Source organism: Lycium ferocissimum, chromosome 7, assembly GCF_029784015.1.
Source record: "Lycium ferocissimum isolate CSIRO_LF1 chromosome 7, AGI_CSIRO_Lferr_CH_V1, whole genome shotgun sequence".
NCBI lineage: Eukaryota > Viridiplantae > Streptophyta > Magnoliopsida > Solanales > Solanaceae > Lycium > Lycium ferocissimum.
In genome coordinates, this window is record NC_081348.1 from 42,851,466 (window position 1) to 42,871,853 (window position 20,388).

At 33.6% G+C, this 20,388-nt stretch overlaps 3 protein-coding genes across 3 annotated transcripts; all 3 read right to left on the reverse strand.

The window, feature by feature from the left end:
* Positions 1-152: 152 nt before the first annotated feature.
* On the reverse strand, positions 153-3,426 carry LOC132065200 (GDSL esterase/lipase At5g55050-like). Its single transcript, XM_059458471.1, has 5 exons — positions 3,124-3,426; positions 1,504-1,646; positions 1,140-1,361; positions 796-1,042; positions 153-559 (listed from the first exon to the last, which is right to left on the reverse strand). Exons 1-5 carry the CDS (start codon positions 3,380-3,382, stop codon positions 336-338), a joined length of 1,095 nt encoding a protein of 364 aa, XP_059314454.1. The 5' UTR covers positions 3,383-3,426; the 3' UTR covers positions 153-335.
* Positions 3,427-3,965: 539 nt separating this feature from the next.
* Positions 3,966-9,372, reverse strand: LOC132065201 (L-ascorbate oxidase homolog). Its single transcript, XM_059458472.1, has 8 exons — positions 9,038-9,372; positions 8,688-8,797; positions 7,126-7,396; positions 6,491-6,593; positions 5,882-6,227; positions 5,032-5,397; positions 4,607-4,685; positions 3,966-4,488 (listed from the first exon to the last, which is right to left on the reverse strand). The coding sequence occupies exons 1-8, from the start codon at positions 9,197-9,199 to the stop codon at positions 4,276-4,278; spliced, it is 1,650 nt and encodes a 549-aa protein (XP_059314455.1). The 5' UTR covers positions 9,200-9,372; the 3' UTR covers positions 3,966-4,275.
* A 4,678-nt stretch (positions 9,373-14,050) lies between these two features.
* LOC132062866 (phosphoprotein ECPP44-like) lies at positions 14,051-15,599 on the reverse strand. Its single transcript, XM_059455342.1, has 2 exons — positions 15,270-15,599; positions 14,051-14,683 (listed from the first exon to the last, which is right to left on the reverse strand). Exons 1-2 carry the CDS (start codon positions 15,492-15,494, stop codon positions 14,255-14,257), a joined length of 654 nt encoding a protein of 217 aa, XP_059311325.1. The 5' UTR covers positions 15,495-15,599; the 3' UTR covers positions 14,051-14,254.
* Between the last annotated feature and the right edge of the window lie 4,789 nt (positions 15,600-20,388).

Here is a 20,388-nt window from a genome sequence, read left to right on the forward strand (position 1 = left end):
CTATTGCTGATCCAATTGAAGAGATTGTGTTGATTTGTTTTTCTCCTTTTTGGCTACTCTGGCAGAGTGAGGAGGGTTATATGAGCTCGCCTGAAGGTGATGATTTTTATTTCTTCAATTTTATGAAACATTAAGGAACAAGAGAGACATTGCCTCAGTCCTCTCAACTAATATTGAGATGCATGGAATGTCTACAAATTACTTCACACATAATGAAATTTTTTCCAAACCCTCGAAGGCAGAGGAACCACTGATAGAAATTATTGAAAGTATAATGGAGAGACTAAGAGGAGAAAGTAACAATCTGTGACATTCATTCAGTAGGTTCAATGACACTAATTTTCTGCAGCCAGCTGAGCAAAGTTGATTGGAGAAACATAGAGTGTTGGACCACCGTAAAGTGTGTTAGCTGCCAACCGTGCAGCAGCGTGTGTTGGGTGGAACATGTCCCAGAATATGTACTGTTTGCGATCTGAACAGAGATTAGCTGTTGCGTTACAAATTCCTTCAGCGTTTAGTGTTCCATGTCCACAGCAGGCACTGTCCACATTTTTGAAGTCTGAAACACAAGGAAAACATCATTCTCATGTTTAGTTCTATCATGATCACATGGTAGTAAAGAGGAATGAAAATTGAATATTATTAGTTCACATGAAAAACGGGATTTTATATGTTGTATGCTCTAGATAAAACTTTAGCATATATAGCGTTAAGAGTAGTATGCTCATAAATTCTTTCTTAGTTGTAGAACTTCTAATCTTTAGAACAGAGTAATTTGTCCAAAGAAGTGCTTACTGAAGGGACGTGGATTATCTATAACGTCCATGGTCATTTTGTATGAGTCCCCAAGAGCATACTTCATCCCTTGTAGCTCTGAGCTTAGCTTGCACATTAGCTTGTCAATAGCTAAATGGAAATATCTGGCAAAATCATTCATAGGCTCGAAACACCTTGTCGCGTTCAGCAGTCTGTTCGCTGGACAACAACCTACTGGTGGTACACTTATGATGCCAAACTTCTGTGCTCCGAGGCTGTACAAAGTCTATTATATACAAACCTGGCGTTATCTTATAACAAATACCGTGTTTGGGATTCTACTTACGCAAGTTGAAGGAAGTTTTTTTTAATACAGGACCAACCTTTATGTGGTTCTCATATGCTTCCATGAGAAGGTTGATAAACTCTTCTTTAGGCATTGTACTTCTGGTCTTGAAATAAACAAAGATGTCATTGCTTCCGGTAGTAATGCAGAACAAAGATTTGGCAAGCAATGCTTTTGTTGTTTCATGACCAAGTGCAGTAATCAGATTTTCGCGTACAGTGACAAATTGATTGATCTGCTGCGGCAAGTTCAGGACATTCTGTTTGGAGAGAGATAGGTACAAATACATATTTAGACATTGGAGTGATCAAAAGTTTTTCTGTACTCTTTCAGTCTTTTGTGAGTGACGATTATTGAGCATATTATTCAGGAATCTGAATAATAGTATTGAAAAGGCTCACCAGCTTTAAACCAGTGTCATCAAGGAGACCAGAACCTCCTGAGGCGAAGTTTACACCTCGATATATACCCAATTGAAGACCGTATTTCAGGCTATGGAGATATAGAAAAGGGGGCGGGCTACTATTGTACCCGAAAAGCCTTGCTGCAATTAGAAAGTGCGAGACACTACATTAGCATTGTACATGTAATACTGAAATGTTTGCGACCTAACGTCAATGAAATGAGTGAATATATATTATCTAGTATATTTTTCTTGATAAAAAACTAAATAAGTGAAAACCATGCGAGACCAGTGTTCAAATATCATTAGAGACCAAAAACACTAGGTGATTTTTTTTTTTAGTTTATTGGGCTTTTTCCCTTCCTATGTGGATCTTTTGGACCCTAGCCCACTTTTCCCTAAAGCCCGTTATGCTTTCATCGACTAAAAAGGTTATCAAATGAATTGTAATTACAATTGAAACGATCGAAAAGGAAATGTGAGTTAATATATGCTCTAAGGTTGAAAATATCTAGTAGTAGTATTTTTTAATTTTGGAATTATTTCAATTGAATTTATTTTGATTATTTTAGTTTAGATTATTTAGTATTTCAAATTTTATTTAGAATTTGCTTTTTATTTTTATTTAGAAATTTGTAAATAAAAAAAAAGTAATAAATACAAAAAATAGAAATAATAAGGAAGAGTCGGATTTTTTCAGGGAATGATTGGTCCGTCAGAAAAGGATATATATTACCAACTTAGGTCTTATTTTCAGGAACGTTGTTGGGCTAAAACGGCCCAAAGATACTCTTTAACATAATGTGATACTGCTTTGGGCCAAGCCCGCAGGATTTTCCCCAAAAGGCCTCACATCATTAAGAATATTCAACACCTTATAAGTAGCTCCGTTTTCTTTTCAGCTACCAATGTGGTACTTTGTTCGCACACCCAAACAATCTCCCCTCGAACAAAGTTTCACATGGCTCATTTTCATAATTGACGGGTCAGAGATTCAACATGTCTGTGTGCTACCGACATCGTCAGTGTATTTATGGTCACCGAAGCTCAAAGGTTGTGTATGCGTCTTCAAAGCTACGGGTAAAGGTCATAAACCGGCCCATAGAAGGGCAAAGGCACTAAGCCGGGCCCCACGCCACACTCAACCATCTTCATACTCGTCCCGCCAAACCATTGGCTCTGATACCAGTTGTTGGGCTAAAATGACCTAAAGATACTCTTAACATGATGTGATATTGTCCGCTTTGGGCCAAGCCGCACGGTTTTCCCCAAAAGGCCTCATGAGCATCCAACACCTTATAAGTAGCTCCTTTTTCTTTTCAGCTACCAATGTGGTACTTTGTTCGCACGCCCAAACATTTTTTATATTTTCTTAAACCTTAGTTAAGAGGCAACAGTTACCTGATACCTATGCCTAGCGGGAGGTAGCAGGTACCTAATTAATTAGTCGAGGTGTGTGCAAGCTAGCTCGAACACCACCGTATCAAAAATGAAAATCAAAAAGATAGTGAAATGATTTATATATGGCATGCATGTAGGCTAAGCAGGAATGCCTGCTCAAAATCTTTTTTTTGTTATGTTCCTTAGACCTAATGCTAAAACTTCAATAATCACTAACCAAGATGATCAGCACTGTTGAGGCCATTACTGAACCTTCCAGTTGGCCTTGAGTTGACAAAATCAATGCCATTGTGAGGAAAGTTGGCTGTTGCATTGCAGTGAGGGATGTAAGAATTAGTTCCAACATCTGCTGTTGAATCCCCTAGTATGAAAATAGGCGGTGAGGCTGGCTGCTGTGCATCTCCATTGACTAAATTGGGGCCAAATATCCATAGAGCCAGAAGAATAAGAAGAGAGAAAGGACACATCTTTTCCATGGCGAGAATGAGGTTGTTTTAGTGTAACGTCCTCTTTAGCTATATTCTCGTATGTTTTAGTTCTACATACCGATGCAATATTTTCCAGGGGGAGAGGAGGTAATTTATAGGCTATTCAATTGAGATTAAGAAAATTATGTATTTAATTTCCAAAGCAGAAGAAGACACTTTACCAGCTAAGCACAAGATTGGGCGGACTGTGCAGTAGTCGGTGTATATATTTTTCAATATTGTGTCCCTTACCTGCATTACTTGTGGTGATAATCACACTGTTAATTAATTATTCTTATTCTGATGAAATAGTCAAAATACCATTTTTGGATGCGAATTTATCAACTTGGATTATTAGTCTTATTATTATTATTTGTCTTGAGGAAACTTGTCTTATTGCTTTATGCAAGAGAATAGAAAAATTCTCGTTACTACGAATCTACGATGAAAGCAAGTGAAAAATGTCTTTTATAGTTGTTCTTTATTATTGGACCTTACTTCCATTCTACATTGGAAATGGTTACTATTTTGATATTTGTGATGGTGACCCTGCCCCTGGAATGGGCTAATCTTGGCTTCTTAACAAGGAAAATAGAATGTGTAAACTTTCTGAAACTTGTTATTAGTAATTGGGGAACTTTAAACCACATGTTATACATAATTAGCATAGAATACAATACAACTAAGTACATGCCTAATAATAAATAATAGTATGAATTACAGTGGGAATGAATGGGGTTGGATTAGTAAAAATAATTGGAAGTGGTAAATGATTAGCAGCAATAAAAAGATGACAAGGGGTCATCTTTTCTCTTCTTCTTTTTTTCCTCTTTGGAATAGGAGTATTAGTAAGTGTTTCTTCTTGGTCTTCAGTTTACAAGTGCCTTTAGCCTTTAAAAGAACTATGATGCTCTTATGGCTCTACCCTTTGCCCTGCCACAGTGCAAAGCATTCTTTGGAATAGGATATTCATCGCGGAATGATTTAACTGGTGTATAAACTCGCAAATATAATTGTTGGCCAAGGTACTGTCTTGCCCAGAATTGTGTCCTCAGGTTCCACATTCCTACATTATCCAGGGGCACATATATTGCAGTCCATGATCTAGGATAAACCTGTCAAAGCCAATTCCAAAATTCACATGGCATCACATTTTGGACTTCTTATACAAAAGTTAGCAAAATGGAAAACTGTAATATTAAATAGTTTATGAGTTCATTATTTGATTCTAACCTGTGTGGTGCAGCGTGAAACTGCATCAATAAGGTTGTACTGCTTTTTACTTGCAGGACTCCATCTACCTTCATCCATTCTGTGAAAATTACAGTAGTTGACTCTTTAGTAACTGTTGGAAGAATAATTCAAAGTTGGAGCAGGAAACCAAATTTGTTTAGGATTTAGAATTTGTTTAATTCATGTCTAAATATGATTTTTAGTCAGAATAATACTACAGGAATAGGTTTTCTAGTTCCTAGCTAAACTAGGTTTTGCACTATTATAAATAGGGGTGCTTTTACCTATTTTCATATAGTATAAAGAAGTAGAGGAGAATTGCAGAGATCATTCAGAGTTTCATATATCATAAATAAATTATTTTCCTTCAGTAACTAAATGCATGTAATTTTTGTGGATAGAATGAGATGTTGAGGTGTAATTACCCGACGACGAAGAAAGAGTAACCATCAAGATGCCAACTTTGCATAATGTTCTCTCTGTTCTCAAAAACAATTTCCACAAATGCTCTGTAGTCTGCTCCCATAACTGCCGTGTCAAGGTGTATTTTTCGACCTGCAGGCCGATCTGGGATGCTTCCGACTTTGAATACTCCGTTGATATTGTAGTAGTCTGCTAGCTTAAGTGGCGTATCAGCAGGGATGAATGATACCCCATTGACTGCATATCTCTGTTTTCTATCAACTAAGCCAGCATGATTGGCTAGTCTTATTGTTCTAGTGACATTGATCTGACCATAATGGTAGGAGCCTTGAGGGTTTGGTCTTGGCCCACTGGCTGTAAGATTAGTCCTGGAAATCATAGAAAGATTCTGTTTCATATTGTACTTATAATTCAAGAATTTAGCAATGTGTTGAAGTGAGCGACAAATGAAAAAAATCAGGTCAACACATAAGGGGCATTTCGTAATTAAGTAGGCGTTTGGCCTAAGATTCCAACTATTTTTCACTTTATTTTTTGGGATTTATGAAGTTGGAGTTAGTGATGGATTAGTGTTTGGTTGTACTTTTTGCAAAGGAGAGAAGAGAGCATTTTATTTGGAATATATGAAGATGGGAACAGGTTTGAAGCACTTTTCCAAATTTGGAATCCAACTTCAGGTTGGATTTGGAAATTTTATAACCAAATATTGATTTTGAAATAAAGTGAAAATTGTTATAATTCTCATGGCCAAAGAGGGCCTAAGTAAGTGAACGTGTGTTCTCTGTAACAATTTAAAAGCTTTTAGACGAGATGGTGAGACACTTCAACAAAATTTCAAGAAAGGTGTCATACCTGATAGAACGAGCCTGATTTAGGGACCAAGAAATGTTGTCCGCCGGCCCTAGAGGGAGTGGTCGAGAAGCCGGTTTTTTCGAGTTGCTGTAGTGAAGAATGGCTGTAGAATTGAGAATTTGAGTGGTGAAGCGACTAGAAACAGCTATGTAGTAGTCTTGAGCAGGCTGATCTGCAGTGACCAACACTGAGTAGGACTGGCCAACATGTACATCCAGAGAAGACAATATAGTTTGAATTGTGTGAGTTCCCTCAACTTCAACTAACTTCATTTTGTGTCCCTGAATTCTGAAGTTCAGTGAATTTTGAAGTCCCACATTGGATATTCTTAACCTGTATGTTTTCCCTGGAAAATTATCACCCATTTCAGCTCATTACTCTCGTAGATAAAACTTAAGATTTTGGGTTTATGGTTCTGAATTCTAAAAAAAACAACTTATTGGATTCCGGATATATTATTTATACATACTATGTGGCCGTTTTTTATACATATACAGGGTTTGAACAAAAGCTATTGAGTTCTGTCGAAGCTCCTGCCCTATTACTCTACATGTGAAAGTTAAAAAATGGTTCTTGAAGAAGGAGCGGTCCATTTTGTTTCTTGCATACCTGGTTCAACAGTGAATTTTGCACCATCACGACCAAGGCCATTGATCTGAATGCCATCGGGGAATTTGAGCCTCTTTCCACGATCTAAAATCGTTTTTAATACCTGGAAATGTATCCAAAATCAGCAATTCGAATATCGTCAAGGCAAATTAAATATAGTCCCTTTCCTTATTAAGGAAATATGCTAAGATTAAGGGTCCTTTTAGTTGGATGGAAGTCATTTTTCAATAAAATATTTTCAACGATAAAGTCATTTTCTGATGTTTGAATATCAAAAAATGGATTTTCAGGAAAATACTTTTTATGAAAGAAGGGAAAATGACTTCCCAACTCAGGGCGGAAGTCATCTTCCTTGCCTTTTTTCTTCCTAGAAGTCATTTTCCTTGCAACTTTATTAATTTCTAACCTCATATTACTCACTTGACACACACCTAAATATTATTATCAATCTCCACTACTAAAAAATTTCATCAAGACACTCTTCGATTTGGAAATATTATTATTAATCTTTAATATAATTCTTTTTTGAAAAATATTTCCACTCACCAGGCGAACATTAAATATTTTTCATGAATAATAACTTGTCATACCAAATGCACTCGGAAGGTGAAATGAAATTGTGTCGGATTAATTACCTTGTGATCAGTTTTGTACCAATCTCCAATAAGAACGGTGAAATCTCCAGCAGGTTCAGGAAAAGGAACTGGAATTCTTGGCCTACTGAGAATCCTAATTCCTCCAAATCCACCAGCAGCTTTATGGAATTGGAGTGATGGAAAATAGAAGAAACTTCCTATTTGATCTTTAACCTGCATTGTGTATGTGAAATTTTTTCCTGGGGGGATGGGACATGTTGTTCCATACACACCGTCTTCAAATGAATTTTTCCTTTGTTGGAGTCCATTCCTGCATTGTAAATTAATTACAAAATGTTAACATATTACAGTGTTATTCTTACTGCCAAATGCAATTAGTTAATTCATGAATATTAATTTGGTTCATTTTGACTATTTTGACATATTTTCCTACAACATATTTTAGAATTTTGTTATAGTCTGTTTGATCAAGCTTATGGAAAGTTAAAAGTATGTATTTTAGAAAGTTGATGTGTTTGACCGAGTTTGTTTTTGGAAGAAATACACGGTTTTGGTCAAGTAGTAATAGAAATTGTTTTCAAGAAGCTGAAAAAAGTAGTTTCTCCTCAGATTGTTGCTCTAATACAAAAGAGGTTTTTAAAGATTAGCCAAACACAAACTACTACTATCCAAAATAAAGTATTTTTTCGAAAAACACTCCTGACAAAAATAAAAAATAAATAACACTTTACAAAATAAACAGCAAAATGAAATTTTGGCCAAATTGGTTATTACGTACATTGGTGCCTAACAAACTAATTAAGTCGACTAAAATTTAATTTAGTTCTAGAGTAGAAACTAGATGCCGCTAGTTAATGCTTATTGCCGGCTTTTGATGACTTTCATTATCTTAAAAAAGTCAAATACAAATTTGGTCAAGCTAATACTTGATAATATCTCTTGCTTAAAAAGGAAAAAATTGATCGTATGTCTTTGTTTTATTTCTGAAATTAATGTACTACCGTTCTATCTTTTCAACGTAACTCATAAAGAATGCTTCTCATTTGTTTTGCTTTTACTATTAGATCAAAGACCCAAATGATACATCTTGAAAACTTAAAATTTTCTTAAGAAGCCAATCAAAAAGGAAGAAATGTATAGTAGAAAACTCGTGATGGTACGTATATGGACAATCAGAAAGTGGTTCTCTTTTATTTCTTCATTTATGCTACTGGCGTTTCGTCCTGGACAATACTTCTAACAACTAACTTAAATTGAATGGATGATTTGTATGCTTCATTTATTAGTTACTCATGTGGAATTAAGTCGTGATCACTAGGAATTATTGTGCAAAAGGTAAAAACTTTTAACCATTCTATGTAATAAAGATAAGAGTTCTAAAAAATGGAACTACAGACTTTACAAGGCGATATACACTTTATTAGAATGTGCTAAAGAAACGTTATGTCAGTTTAGTAAATGCATGCAAAAGAGAACAAAAGGGAGTGTTGAATTTATAGACCTAATCTATATATAACAAATATTTACACTATCAATATATTTTAACAGGCCATAACAAACAAGGCTAGTGCATATAAAATAAAAAGAAGTGAAGGACATACCAGGTGAGAAGAAATGGTTCAGGCAAGTCATTATGGACGTTAATGATAAGGTTGTCATTGGTAACACTGTAAATATCAGGACCTGGGAATTGCCCATTTATCAGAATCCCCTGTTCATCACCATCCATCATGTAGTCAATAACAAGCAACAAAGACAAAACCAAACGTAATAATTTCCTCTAATGACAGGTTATTATAGTCATATAACGACATGTTTAAAATCATGATTTCTAAGCGAACTTTAATTAGTTCGGTATGTGCCAAAAGCCACTTCTTTCTTAAATTTGTACCCAGTCAAATATCGTTATATATATAAAATGAAATAGAGAAAATACTGAACTAAAAAGTACCTGTTGGCGGATGCCGAGAGGATATATATCGCCATAGCTGATTCTCCAGTCGAAGTATCTATAAGGATCCTCAGCAATTACTTCATAAACTGTCATGTAGAGCGCAAGCACTAGCGCAATTCGACACCATTTTCTTCCATTTTCCGGTAGTAACAACATCATTCTCGTCAATTGTTTTTAAAAACAACTAATATATATCTTAATTATACGTGCGAAGTGATAGACTGTACGTAGTACGTAGTACTGAATGGAGATTGATGACCGCAGATGTGTATGTATTAACAACACTAATATATAGGGAATTAATATGAATACTTTGCAAAGTACTGCAAAATGAATATTGGAAAATGAGAAATGAAGAGTTATATATATAGATGGAAGTGGGAAATAGGAAGAAGAAAAGAAGCATCGTAAAGTATGGTTTAGTTATCTAGTAGTAACAGAATGAAAAACACGCATCCGTGACTTATGGTTTAGAAGTGCCATTAATCTTGGTGTGGTGTATGCCAGGCTGGCTTAAGTATGAATGAGTAATACTATAAAGACACTAAAAAGAGCCGTAAAAGAAAGTTTTTTCATGCTGTTTTTTAGTTGTAAAACTGACCCAACCATGCATTTTCCACTTGTTTTTATTCCGTATACTCCCCGTAGTCTAATTGCTGCTGCTGGGACCCAACTAGGTCTAAATTTTGCTTATAAGCTTGTCTAAAATTAAAATCCCAAAATTGGTAGGTCTTTTTATTAATTAAGTTTGAAACAAAGGATGTGCTTGCTCAATAAAAAGTAAATCTAACAAATTGTTACTGTTACTAACCGTAATCAAATTTTGTGTATTCATTTTCACTTTAATTAACGACTATATAAAGATTACTTAAATTACTTTGTTTGGTGAATAAGTTTTGTTCATAATTACTAATGTGACGGAGAATATTTCCCAGTTTGAGTTCCTTAGACTACAAATTATGGTTTTTGAATACTCGATCATAGATTTTCCTTAAAGATTGATGAGAAAATTGTTCGTGCGGGAAGGAAGTAGTGAATTACGCCAAAGGTAACTTTATAAAGCTAAAAAAGAACCAAAAAATTTTAAAAAAAATTCTTTACATGAATTTAAGTTATACATAATAGCAATAATCTAGAGGCGGATCCAGGTTTTAAGCTTTGTGGTTCAATCAGCTTTAATGTTCTCAGCATTGAACCTATTATATTGATACACTTTTGGGTTCAAACTTACTATGTTGCAATTTTAGTGAATTTTTTACATAAATTTATTTTGCGATCGAAAAAATCTTGAGTTAGAGATAAGTTAAGTCTTTCTGAATTGCATTCCTTTTGTAGCAATCAGGGGCGGATAAAGAATATAAGTATTGCATTCATATTGAACCTAATCTTTTTTACACGGAACATAGAAATATATGTGAAAAATTACTAAAAATTTTACAAAAAATAGTTTATAAACCCATAATGTCAAGAGTATAATAAGTTCAATGGTAAGGACCTAAAGATTGAATACATCAAATTAGAATTTTAGATTCGTCTCTGTTAGCAATGTAAATACATTTATACAATCAGAATAGCTTAATTAAGTGAGACAAGTTATTGAATGTTACTTTCAACTTATTAATCAATATGTACGACACATGGTTACTTGTCATAAAGTATAAGCATTTTAACAGAATTAAAATTATGCATGAACATGGATTTCCTGCCTGCAAGTAGCTTAGTTAAACTAATTCCCACAATAACAACATAATGACAGCAAACTTTTGGGACGGCATTAAGCCAAGTCAAATATTAGATAAATCATAAAATAAACTTGCGCAAGGTCATTAGTCCTTGGTGACAAATTAATATTGCCTTTGTTATCATATCGTCTGAACATGTAGGTTTCAACAGAAAAAAAGCTGGCAACTTTATTTAATTTCATTCTTCTAGTTTCTAGTCCTGCACCGCGTTGATTGTATTCGTAAATTTTGTTTATTTTATTTTCTTCAAGGCTGGAAACTTGGGTGTATCCGTGATTATGGACGTGGCACACGGAATTCTTGTGGGTATTCCGTAATTTTTTATTTAATTTTTGGACAACCGTACAAGTACAACTGCCTTTCATGTTTGAGAAAATTTGGGTTGTTGATGTAAAGACTATAGAAATCGATAAAAATAAATAAATAAATGTAAAGACGATACAAACATGGGAAGCTTCTCCCTTCCTCCCTTTTTCATTTGCTATTGGTCAATTTTGATTTTGTTCTTTATTTATTTCCCTTCGGCATTGTAACTTGCTCAGTCTAAATGCGAGCACTAATTTAATTAAACTTCTAACTCAGTATTCATAAACCTTATATTTACCGTCGCTTTTGATTTTGCTGTTGAGTTTAATTATACAAGCAGGAGAAAATTGTAAAAATTTGAATGAGTTAGTCAATTATCAAACCAATTTTTGAAAAATAACCAGTGTTCAAAAATTCGTTAAAAGATTGCCACTTTGATGCGAAAGAATCAAGATAGATGACATTGTCATGGATTTCGAACTTAACAAGTGATAATTCTAGAATACTGTTATGGATTTCGCACTTAAAAAAAGTCAAACTCCAAGACAATGTCCTGGATTTCGTCTAGGATACTGTGATCGAATTCTATCTTTTAAAGATTGAAATCGAAGACAATGTCATGGATTTCAAAAGTTGACTATTTTTGTGACTTTTGAATTTATGGCTATTATTCTTTTACAAGTCCGAAAAATGGTTATTTTTAAAATTTGACCCAGAAAATTCTGCATCAAGGCCTAGTAGTTTTTATGGCCGTCCTCAGTGTATAAGAGGCTAACAATTGACCCTTATGTTTGGACAGTCTGTAATGAGGTCTGGCTGGCCCTATTAAGACTATTTGAGTGGGGACTGCCGGGCTAAAATTATAATTATCTAAGAGGCTTTTTTGTGGGATCATTCGCACAAATGTCCTATTTCGGGGGTGGTCTTTAATTTTTGTCCCTCAAATCGCTAGTCATTAATTGGTGTCCTTCAGCACTTAAAGTAGTTCAAAATACTCCTGAGCTCCTGGGCTCAAACCCTAGCAGAGTATAAAAAAAAATCGCAAGGCAAGATTTCATAGCAAATTATGCATATCCGGACAAAAGTTATGCCTTAAGATATAGTTTCTATGTAAAATATACTTTGTCCGGCATAATTTTGTAAAAATTAAGTTATACTACAAAACTATGTCTGAAAAGGAACTACATAGAAACTATGCCTTAAGGTATAGTTCTGTATTATCCTACAGAACCATGCCTAGGATACTACAAAGCTATGCCTTAAGGCATAACTTATGCCCCAATAGGCATAATTGGCTATGAAATCTTGCCTTGCGATATCTTTTTTTTGCCTCCGCTACGTTCGAACCCTTATCTTTGGTTTCATAGACCAATGAATAAGGTACTTTGACCCACAAATTTTCATTAAATGAGAAGTATGGACAAAAATTAAAGACCACCAATTTAAGGGATAAAAATTAAAGACCAATTTAGCAGCCCTTAACTCACTGGGCTAGTGAATATAAATTGCACGGTTTTCCCTTCAAATGGGCTTTTCCTTTAAATGGGCTGGTCTTTAATTTTTATCCTTCAGAATCGAACTTATGTCTTGTGGGGTATAAGTTCTCTAAGGGCGCGAAGCATAATTTGTGGGATATTATGATGCGGAATATAAACTAATGTCCCACAAAAAAGTTGTTTGCGTTGAGGGACAAAAATTAAAGACCAACACAAAATAGGGACAAACGTACAAATGACTAGGGCTGCTTATCGGATGGATCGGGCGGATAATTAAGCTTGACGGTTCGGCTTATCAGTTATCGGCTTTTAAATATACTAATCCGCTAGCCAACCGATAAGATGTCGGTTGATTCTGTATCGGATTAGCAATTATCGGGCGGTGTATAGACTAAATTATGTAACAACTATCACTTTAACTAATTCAGTTTAGTTGTTAATTAGATAAGTTAGTTGAGAAGCTATTAGTAAGTTGGTTAGCCAAGTAAGATTTTATCTAAAGAAGATCAATTGCAATTGATAAAGTATCCCTCCTTTGTTCGACATATCTCTTCTCCTCTTCTATTATTTTAGTGTTCCATTACCACCACTGATGATGAAGCTTCAAATCTGTCACAACAGATTGCAATGCAGAAGTATTCGGACAATTACGAAGGCACATTAAACTGTTGGGGCTTTAGCTTTATTGTTAAAGGGTTTACAAATTATAATATATATTTTATTTTTTTATATACTTCACGGTAAAATTGTCAATATGATAATTCTTAACGGGGTAACGGTTTACCCAATAAGGAAATAGAGTAATCCTCTCCCGCACCGATATACCGTTAACTACAAAATTTCAATCCTCTAGCCAATCGTTAATCCAATAACCCAATACCAATAAGCCAATAAACCAGCTTTGCGGTTGGGTTATTGGTAATGGTTCGATTTTGAACCGCTCTACAAATGACCCGCTTTCTTAAAATTCAAGATTATCAAATTATCAGTCTATTTACTAAAATTGGAGTTTCATTTTCGCTGATTAATAAGTTGTTTGTGTTCAGGATTTCAAGCTTGCCTACACTTGTAAAAATTACAAATTAAAGTAGAAGTAAAATAAATGTCCAGTCACTCCTGCATATTTTGCCTTCGTTTTCAGGACGAAATTGCGTTATATCTATGTGAAACATTTTGCTTCGTTATTTACGTTATATTTGCATTTTTAGAGTCTGAAATTTGACCTTCTGGTCATTTGTATTTACTGAACAATTCATACATAGTTCAGTTACTTTAATTTGATCAAAAACAATTTTGAGTTCACTATTATAGTGGTTTAAAGTTCAATTATTTTATTGTATTAAAAATAATTTTTGGTTTTATTGTTATAATAGATAAAGTTGAGTGGTCATACGGAAAATTAACCTTTAGCGCTGGTTAAAGCTGAGGTACCATCATATTCATGCTAGCAAGTATGACATCAATACTTTACCCATACAATAGAAAATTTCATTTACTTGGAATTGAACATACAATGGAAAAGCAATGGCATGAGGCCATTTACAAGGATCACATCAATACCCCAAACAAGACTAAGCAAAGAAAAAGATTGAAAAGCAAATACACACACAAGTGAAATTAAACTGCTATCTGCATTGTGGTGCAGAAGCTAAGATGATTAATTCTCATTTTCAGTTTGATTTCTGCTTCTCTTCGTCCTCATTGTTCTTGTGGCCCTGACCAGGCAATTTCTCTTTGATTTTGTCAAGTAATCCTTTCTTGTGATCTTTTGTTTCACCACCATGGACTTGCTCATCTACACTACTATGAGCAGCAGGGGAATTATTGAATTCTTGATCAGTCCTGTTATGGTGGCCTGGAAGTTTTTCTTTGATCTTGTCCATAAATCCTTTTTTCTCTTCTTCGTGTGTTGGTTCTGCATAAGGAGCAGGGCAGTTGTCCATGGAAATGAATTCAGCTTTTTGCTGATCAGTGGTTTGATGATGATCTTCCTTATTATGATCACCGGACATCTTTTCTTTGATCTTGTCTTTAAGTCCCTTCTTCTTCCTTTTCTTCTCTCCATTACCACCCTCTTCTACTTCCTCCTCATCGCTTGACTGAAATTCCAAGTGAAACAAAGAAATCATAAGAAGAAAATTGAGAAAGTCACTGTCCTTTATGCACAGGTGTTAGTAGCGGAGATTGAATTTTCACGATTCAAATATGAAGAAGTAAGGGAATTCAACGTCTACTATATATATATATATATATATATATATATATATATATATATATGAATCCTAGGCCCTAGCTCCGCCCATCCGGTCAAAGTTTAAATTAGTTGGATGATGTTCACTTTGTGGACTTGACTCTATGGGAGGAGCCAAAGTGAGCCAAAATAGGAAATTATGTAAATTTGAAAAAAGATTAAGCTAATAATTTAAGAAAAATGCTATAGATTCATTTTTTTCAAAAAGTATAGAAAAAAGGAAGAAGAGGAAGACACACTCAACTAGGATTTTGTTGGACGGATTGAGTTATGATAAGTTATTTAACTTATTTTTCTAGGCAAACAATAAGATCATGACCAGTTTATTGATTTGACACATTTTAACATGTCCATTTACCACTTCTAGGAGCAACATTGTCCCTTTTTGCCTTTTTGGAGGCTACAAATTTTCAGTAGGACTTAAAGTAGCTTACCGAGCTAGAATTGCTCTGAGTGCGATGAAGCTTTTCCATGAGACTGTGCTTCTCCTCCTTTGGTTCTTGCACATTGGCCGGCGTGTCAACCACGACAGTGTCACATTGGGCCTTGTCTTCTTCTTTCTTTCCCATGAAATTGAACAATCCACATCCACGATCAGTAGTCTCTGGAGCTACACCCTTGTTGATTGTCTCCTCTGAGTGTCCTTTTTGCTCTGCCATTTTCTCTTTGACTAGTACGTACAAGTAGGATATATATGAACTGAATCAGTTAAAAATTGCTAGTGTGCTTTGAGTGAATGCTTGTGCCTTATAGCCTTGATCAACTCTGCTTATATAGGCGAAACAAATCGTAGGTACTACATTGGACATTTGGGAATGTGCAGAGATGCGTTCATGTATCGGCTATTGGTGCTAGAAAAAAAAAAAAAAGTAAAATGTCGGTTTGGACGGTTTACGCAAATTGAGATTTGGGATTTATTATGATGTTTAATGTTGTACTGATTTTGATATTCTTGTTTATTATGGCTCAAGTCGTACATTGTAATAAAGCAAAGGCCAATGACCTTTTTGATTTATTTGTTTAAGAAAAGAATGGTAAGTGTAGCAATGTTAGTGGCTCTTGGAGGATGAAATGCAAAGAATCTTAACACCGACCACGGTTGGGAATTGAGAGTTGAGACTGGGAACACATTCATTGGTCCAAACAAGTCTGGATAATTACAAGGTATTGGACGACTCTGCTTCACATTTTAATATTGTTGATGTTGATTCAGATTTTTCTTTTTTTTGTTTGGAAAGAAGGCAGAGTTGGAGAATTGATGAAAACGTCTTGCACTCAAAGATGTGGAGGGATTAATGAAACAATTGAAGAATATGAAATCTCAAGTTCAAATTTTCGCGGAGAAAAAAAATATTAGGGCCTTATAATCTTGTGGGAGATAATAGATATTCGATAAAATAATAAAGTCGAAGTGCGAAAGTTAGCCTGAACATCACTTTTTAAAATAAAAAAAATCATTTTCCCTGGTCACATGCAGCGATACTAGTAAGAATTGGTCCAACTGGAATTGGCAAGTACTCCCTCTGTTTGTTTTTTTTTTAATTGTTTTTATTACATAGGGGTAGGGAAAGAGAAAATGGGGAAGGGGATTATAATAACTTTTTTTTTTTTTTTTAAAAAAAAAAAATTTAAATGCTAACGCACCCATTGTGGGTGTGCATATATCCTTATAATTCATGGCAAACACACCCATGTTGGGTGTTATTTCATGATACCACATTGCGGTAGTACTCCCTCTGTTCACTTTTATTTGTCCAGTATTCTAAAAATAGATTTTTACTTTTACTTATCACTTATAGCATTTCAAGAGAATACAATTTCTTTTTTCTTGTTTTACTCATAGCATTAATTACTAATTTCAAATCAATTTTTCAAGTTGATTAAAACTATGCACGAATTAGTATGGGTATGATGATAAATTATGGACTTCATTTATTATTTTTTAAGGGGTGTGCAAAGTCCATAGTGGACAATTAAAAGTGAACGGAGAAAGTACTAAACATATAAAATTATGATTTAACTTAAGTTTTAAATATATGTAGGAAAACTTAATTTTCCAAGAAAAGGAGAGACGTGTCACTCATCAGTCTGATGTACCATGTTTTAGTTAGAAAAATAGAGCCTAACTCCCTGTGTCATGAAAGAATTATCAAGGTTGTCACATTGCTTTAATCCCATTCATAAATTTAGCGGCTTCTCAATTGCATCACTTTTTTATTTATGTTTTGTCACACATACTTAAGCCTAAGCCTGTTAACCGGTTCCAACCTGAACCGGTTATGGAACCGGTTAAGGAACCGGCGGTTCAGTTAAAAAACCGGAACCGTTTTTAACCGGTTCCGGAGATTTTAAACTCCAAACCGGAACCGGTCCGGTTTGGAGTGTTTAAAATATGTTTTTTTTTTATTTTTTTGTATTATATATATATATTATAGTATTTATTTGTATATTGTAGGTATATTTACATATGTTATACAACTTTATAATTAAAGTTTAAATATTTACCGACTAAATAATTAAGTCACGGATATAGTATTTTTCGTATACATATATATGTATAACTTACATATACTTATATATATGTATAACTTAATATATATATATATATACTTATATACTACATATACTTATATATATGTATAACTTAATATATATACTATATATATGTATAACTTAATATATATACTAAATATATGTATAACTTAATATATATACATATATACTATATATACTAAATATGTGGATAACTTAATATATATACTATATATATGTATATATATGTACTATATACTATATATACTTATATATAGGTATAACTTAATATATATACTATATATACATATATACTATATATACTATATATACTTAATATATATACTAAATATATGTATAACTTAATATATATACTATATATATATTAAGTTATACATATATATGTATAACTTATATATACTTATATATATGTATAACTTAATATATATACTATATATATGTATAACTTAATATATATACTAAATATATGTATAACTTAATATATATACATATATACTATATATATATATATATATACTAAATATGTGTATAACTATATATACTTAATATATATACTAAATATATATAACTTAATATATATACTATATATACATATATACTATATATACTTAATATATATACTAAATATATGTATAACTTAATATATATACTATATATACTTACTATAAGTATATACTATATATACTTATATATGTATATATATACTATATAACTTAATATACTTATAAGTATATTCTTAGTATATTTTAGGTATATTCCTAACTTAATAAAAGTAAAAATATGAACACAAGTAAATAGAAGTAAGCTCAATGAGCCATATTTTTATTCATTCTTGGATAACATTTATTTGCAAGTTGTATTTTTTTTTAACTTGCAAATAATACATGAGTTGTACAAAAATAGTAGAATAATAAAATCACCAATTTTGAACCATTTCGTTAATTTCCCCCACATCATATTCGGTCATGGAAATATCTTCAAAGTCTTCCATTTGGTCCGGTCCACTAGCTATCAAATCTTCAATTTCTTCCTCTTCGCCTTCCTCCGCTTCGAGTTTTTGGTTGCGTCGCTCCCGATCTAATCCAATCTCGAATGCACACTAGTACTTGCAAGCTAAAGCCGGATAATGAATGTCTATGGTCTCAATTTGTTGTCTTCCTTGGCTAAATGCGCTCTCCGAAGCCACGGTTGATACTTGAACCGTAAGGATATCTCGAGCCATTCTTGAAAGTCGGATAGCTTGCCTTGTACTTTTACCATGCTAAGACGTCCACCTCACAGTTGGTTGATATCTACATTTGGGTGCATCAAATAAAAGTTATATTCATCAAAGTTTGCGGTAGAAGAAGAAGTTGGTTTGTGGAATGTAAAACTTTTAAACCCGACAAGCCCTTTTGCTACTTTGAGAAGTAGTAGGGCGTAGTCTTTACGTTCTTCCAAACTAGAATAATGAGTAAAAACTTTTCTAAACTCATCATCAATAGCGAGTTGGCTTGACTAAAGATGGTTGAGTTCCCGTTCAATTTCTAAAAATGTATAAATTTGACTAACCAAATTTTAGTATAAACAGTTTTAAACAAGGATTTAAAAGGGAACCCAATATAAATAAAGTTGGGATGGGAAAAAAATACTTCTTAAATTTGATTATCATTTCAAAAATAGCCACTTGATAATCGGGTTTATGTTTACTCTTGTAAAACTAGCTATTTCCGCTAAGTAGGCTAAAATTCGGTTACGGAAGTGGGATAAAATTGTCTAGAAAAAGCAAGAGTTGCATTATTAAAATTTTCTAAGAGTTCAATACATTCTTTAACATCTTCCCAATGCATAAAATTTAACCAATCCTGACTATCGGTATTATATTTGTTGTGAACTTGTTGTATGGGAATCCTATACTCATATGCTTGTTGTAGCATAATGTAAGTGTAGTTCCACCTAGTCTCAATTTCTATTTGAATTTTCCTAGGTCTAAGGTTATTTTCCACACAAGCATTCTTAAAATCTCTAATTCTTCCCTATTAGCATTACAAAAAGAAACGCAACAAAGATTTCTAACTTTTTGAGAGAATCATCAAAATGCTCAAGACTATCTTTAACAATTAAATTTAAAATGTGACAACTACATCTTACATGAAAAATATTTTTTAGGAGGGTTTATTTCTTTTTTAAAAGACCAACCGCCTTTGTATTATTAGAAGCATTATCTAAAGCAATACAAAGTGTTTTTCTATAAATGTTAAAAAATCTCATAATAGTAGACATTGAATCGGCTAAAAATTTTCCATCGTGACGACCTTTTCCTTCGTCATATAAAAAAGCTATAATTCTTTTTTGCATAACCGCTTGTCATCAACCCAATGACATGTAATAGCAAAAAAATCTAAATGGTTAATACTAAGACCCAAATCGGCGGTAAGACAAACATTACAATTTAAAGAATTAAATACGTGGCGCAAATAAAATCTATATTTTTTAAACAAATCTATAACACTACAAGTACTTCTAGGAATACCCTCAAATAACGGATTATAACAACGTTGAATGTAAGTAACAAACCCATACCCGATGGAAAGGAAAATGGTAAACAATCATAAGCTACCATTTTAGCTATTTCTACGCGTTCTTTTTTCTTGTCATACTTAAAATTTCTACCGGTTCGTGGGTCTATCGTCATTTGAATCCCCCCGACATTTGAACCCGTTTGCTCTCCCCAAACATCCATATGTTTGGTTCTCATATGAGAATTTAGTGTACCCGTTCCACCATCCTTACCAGTTCCTTGCTTAAAACTAAATACTTGTCCACATACGTTACATGTAGCTGATTGGCTTTCCCTATTCTTAGTCATAAATTTCCAAATTTTTTGGCTTACGAGTTCAGGCGGTTTGTCTTGTGTATGTGATTGTGCGGGACATGTATCTCCTATGGGATTTTCGGGGGGTTGTGTTTCATCATCATCATTTAAGTCTTCATTAAAAGTGTCGGTAAAATGTTGTTGCA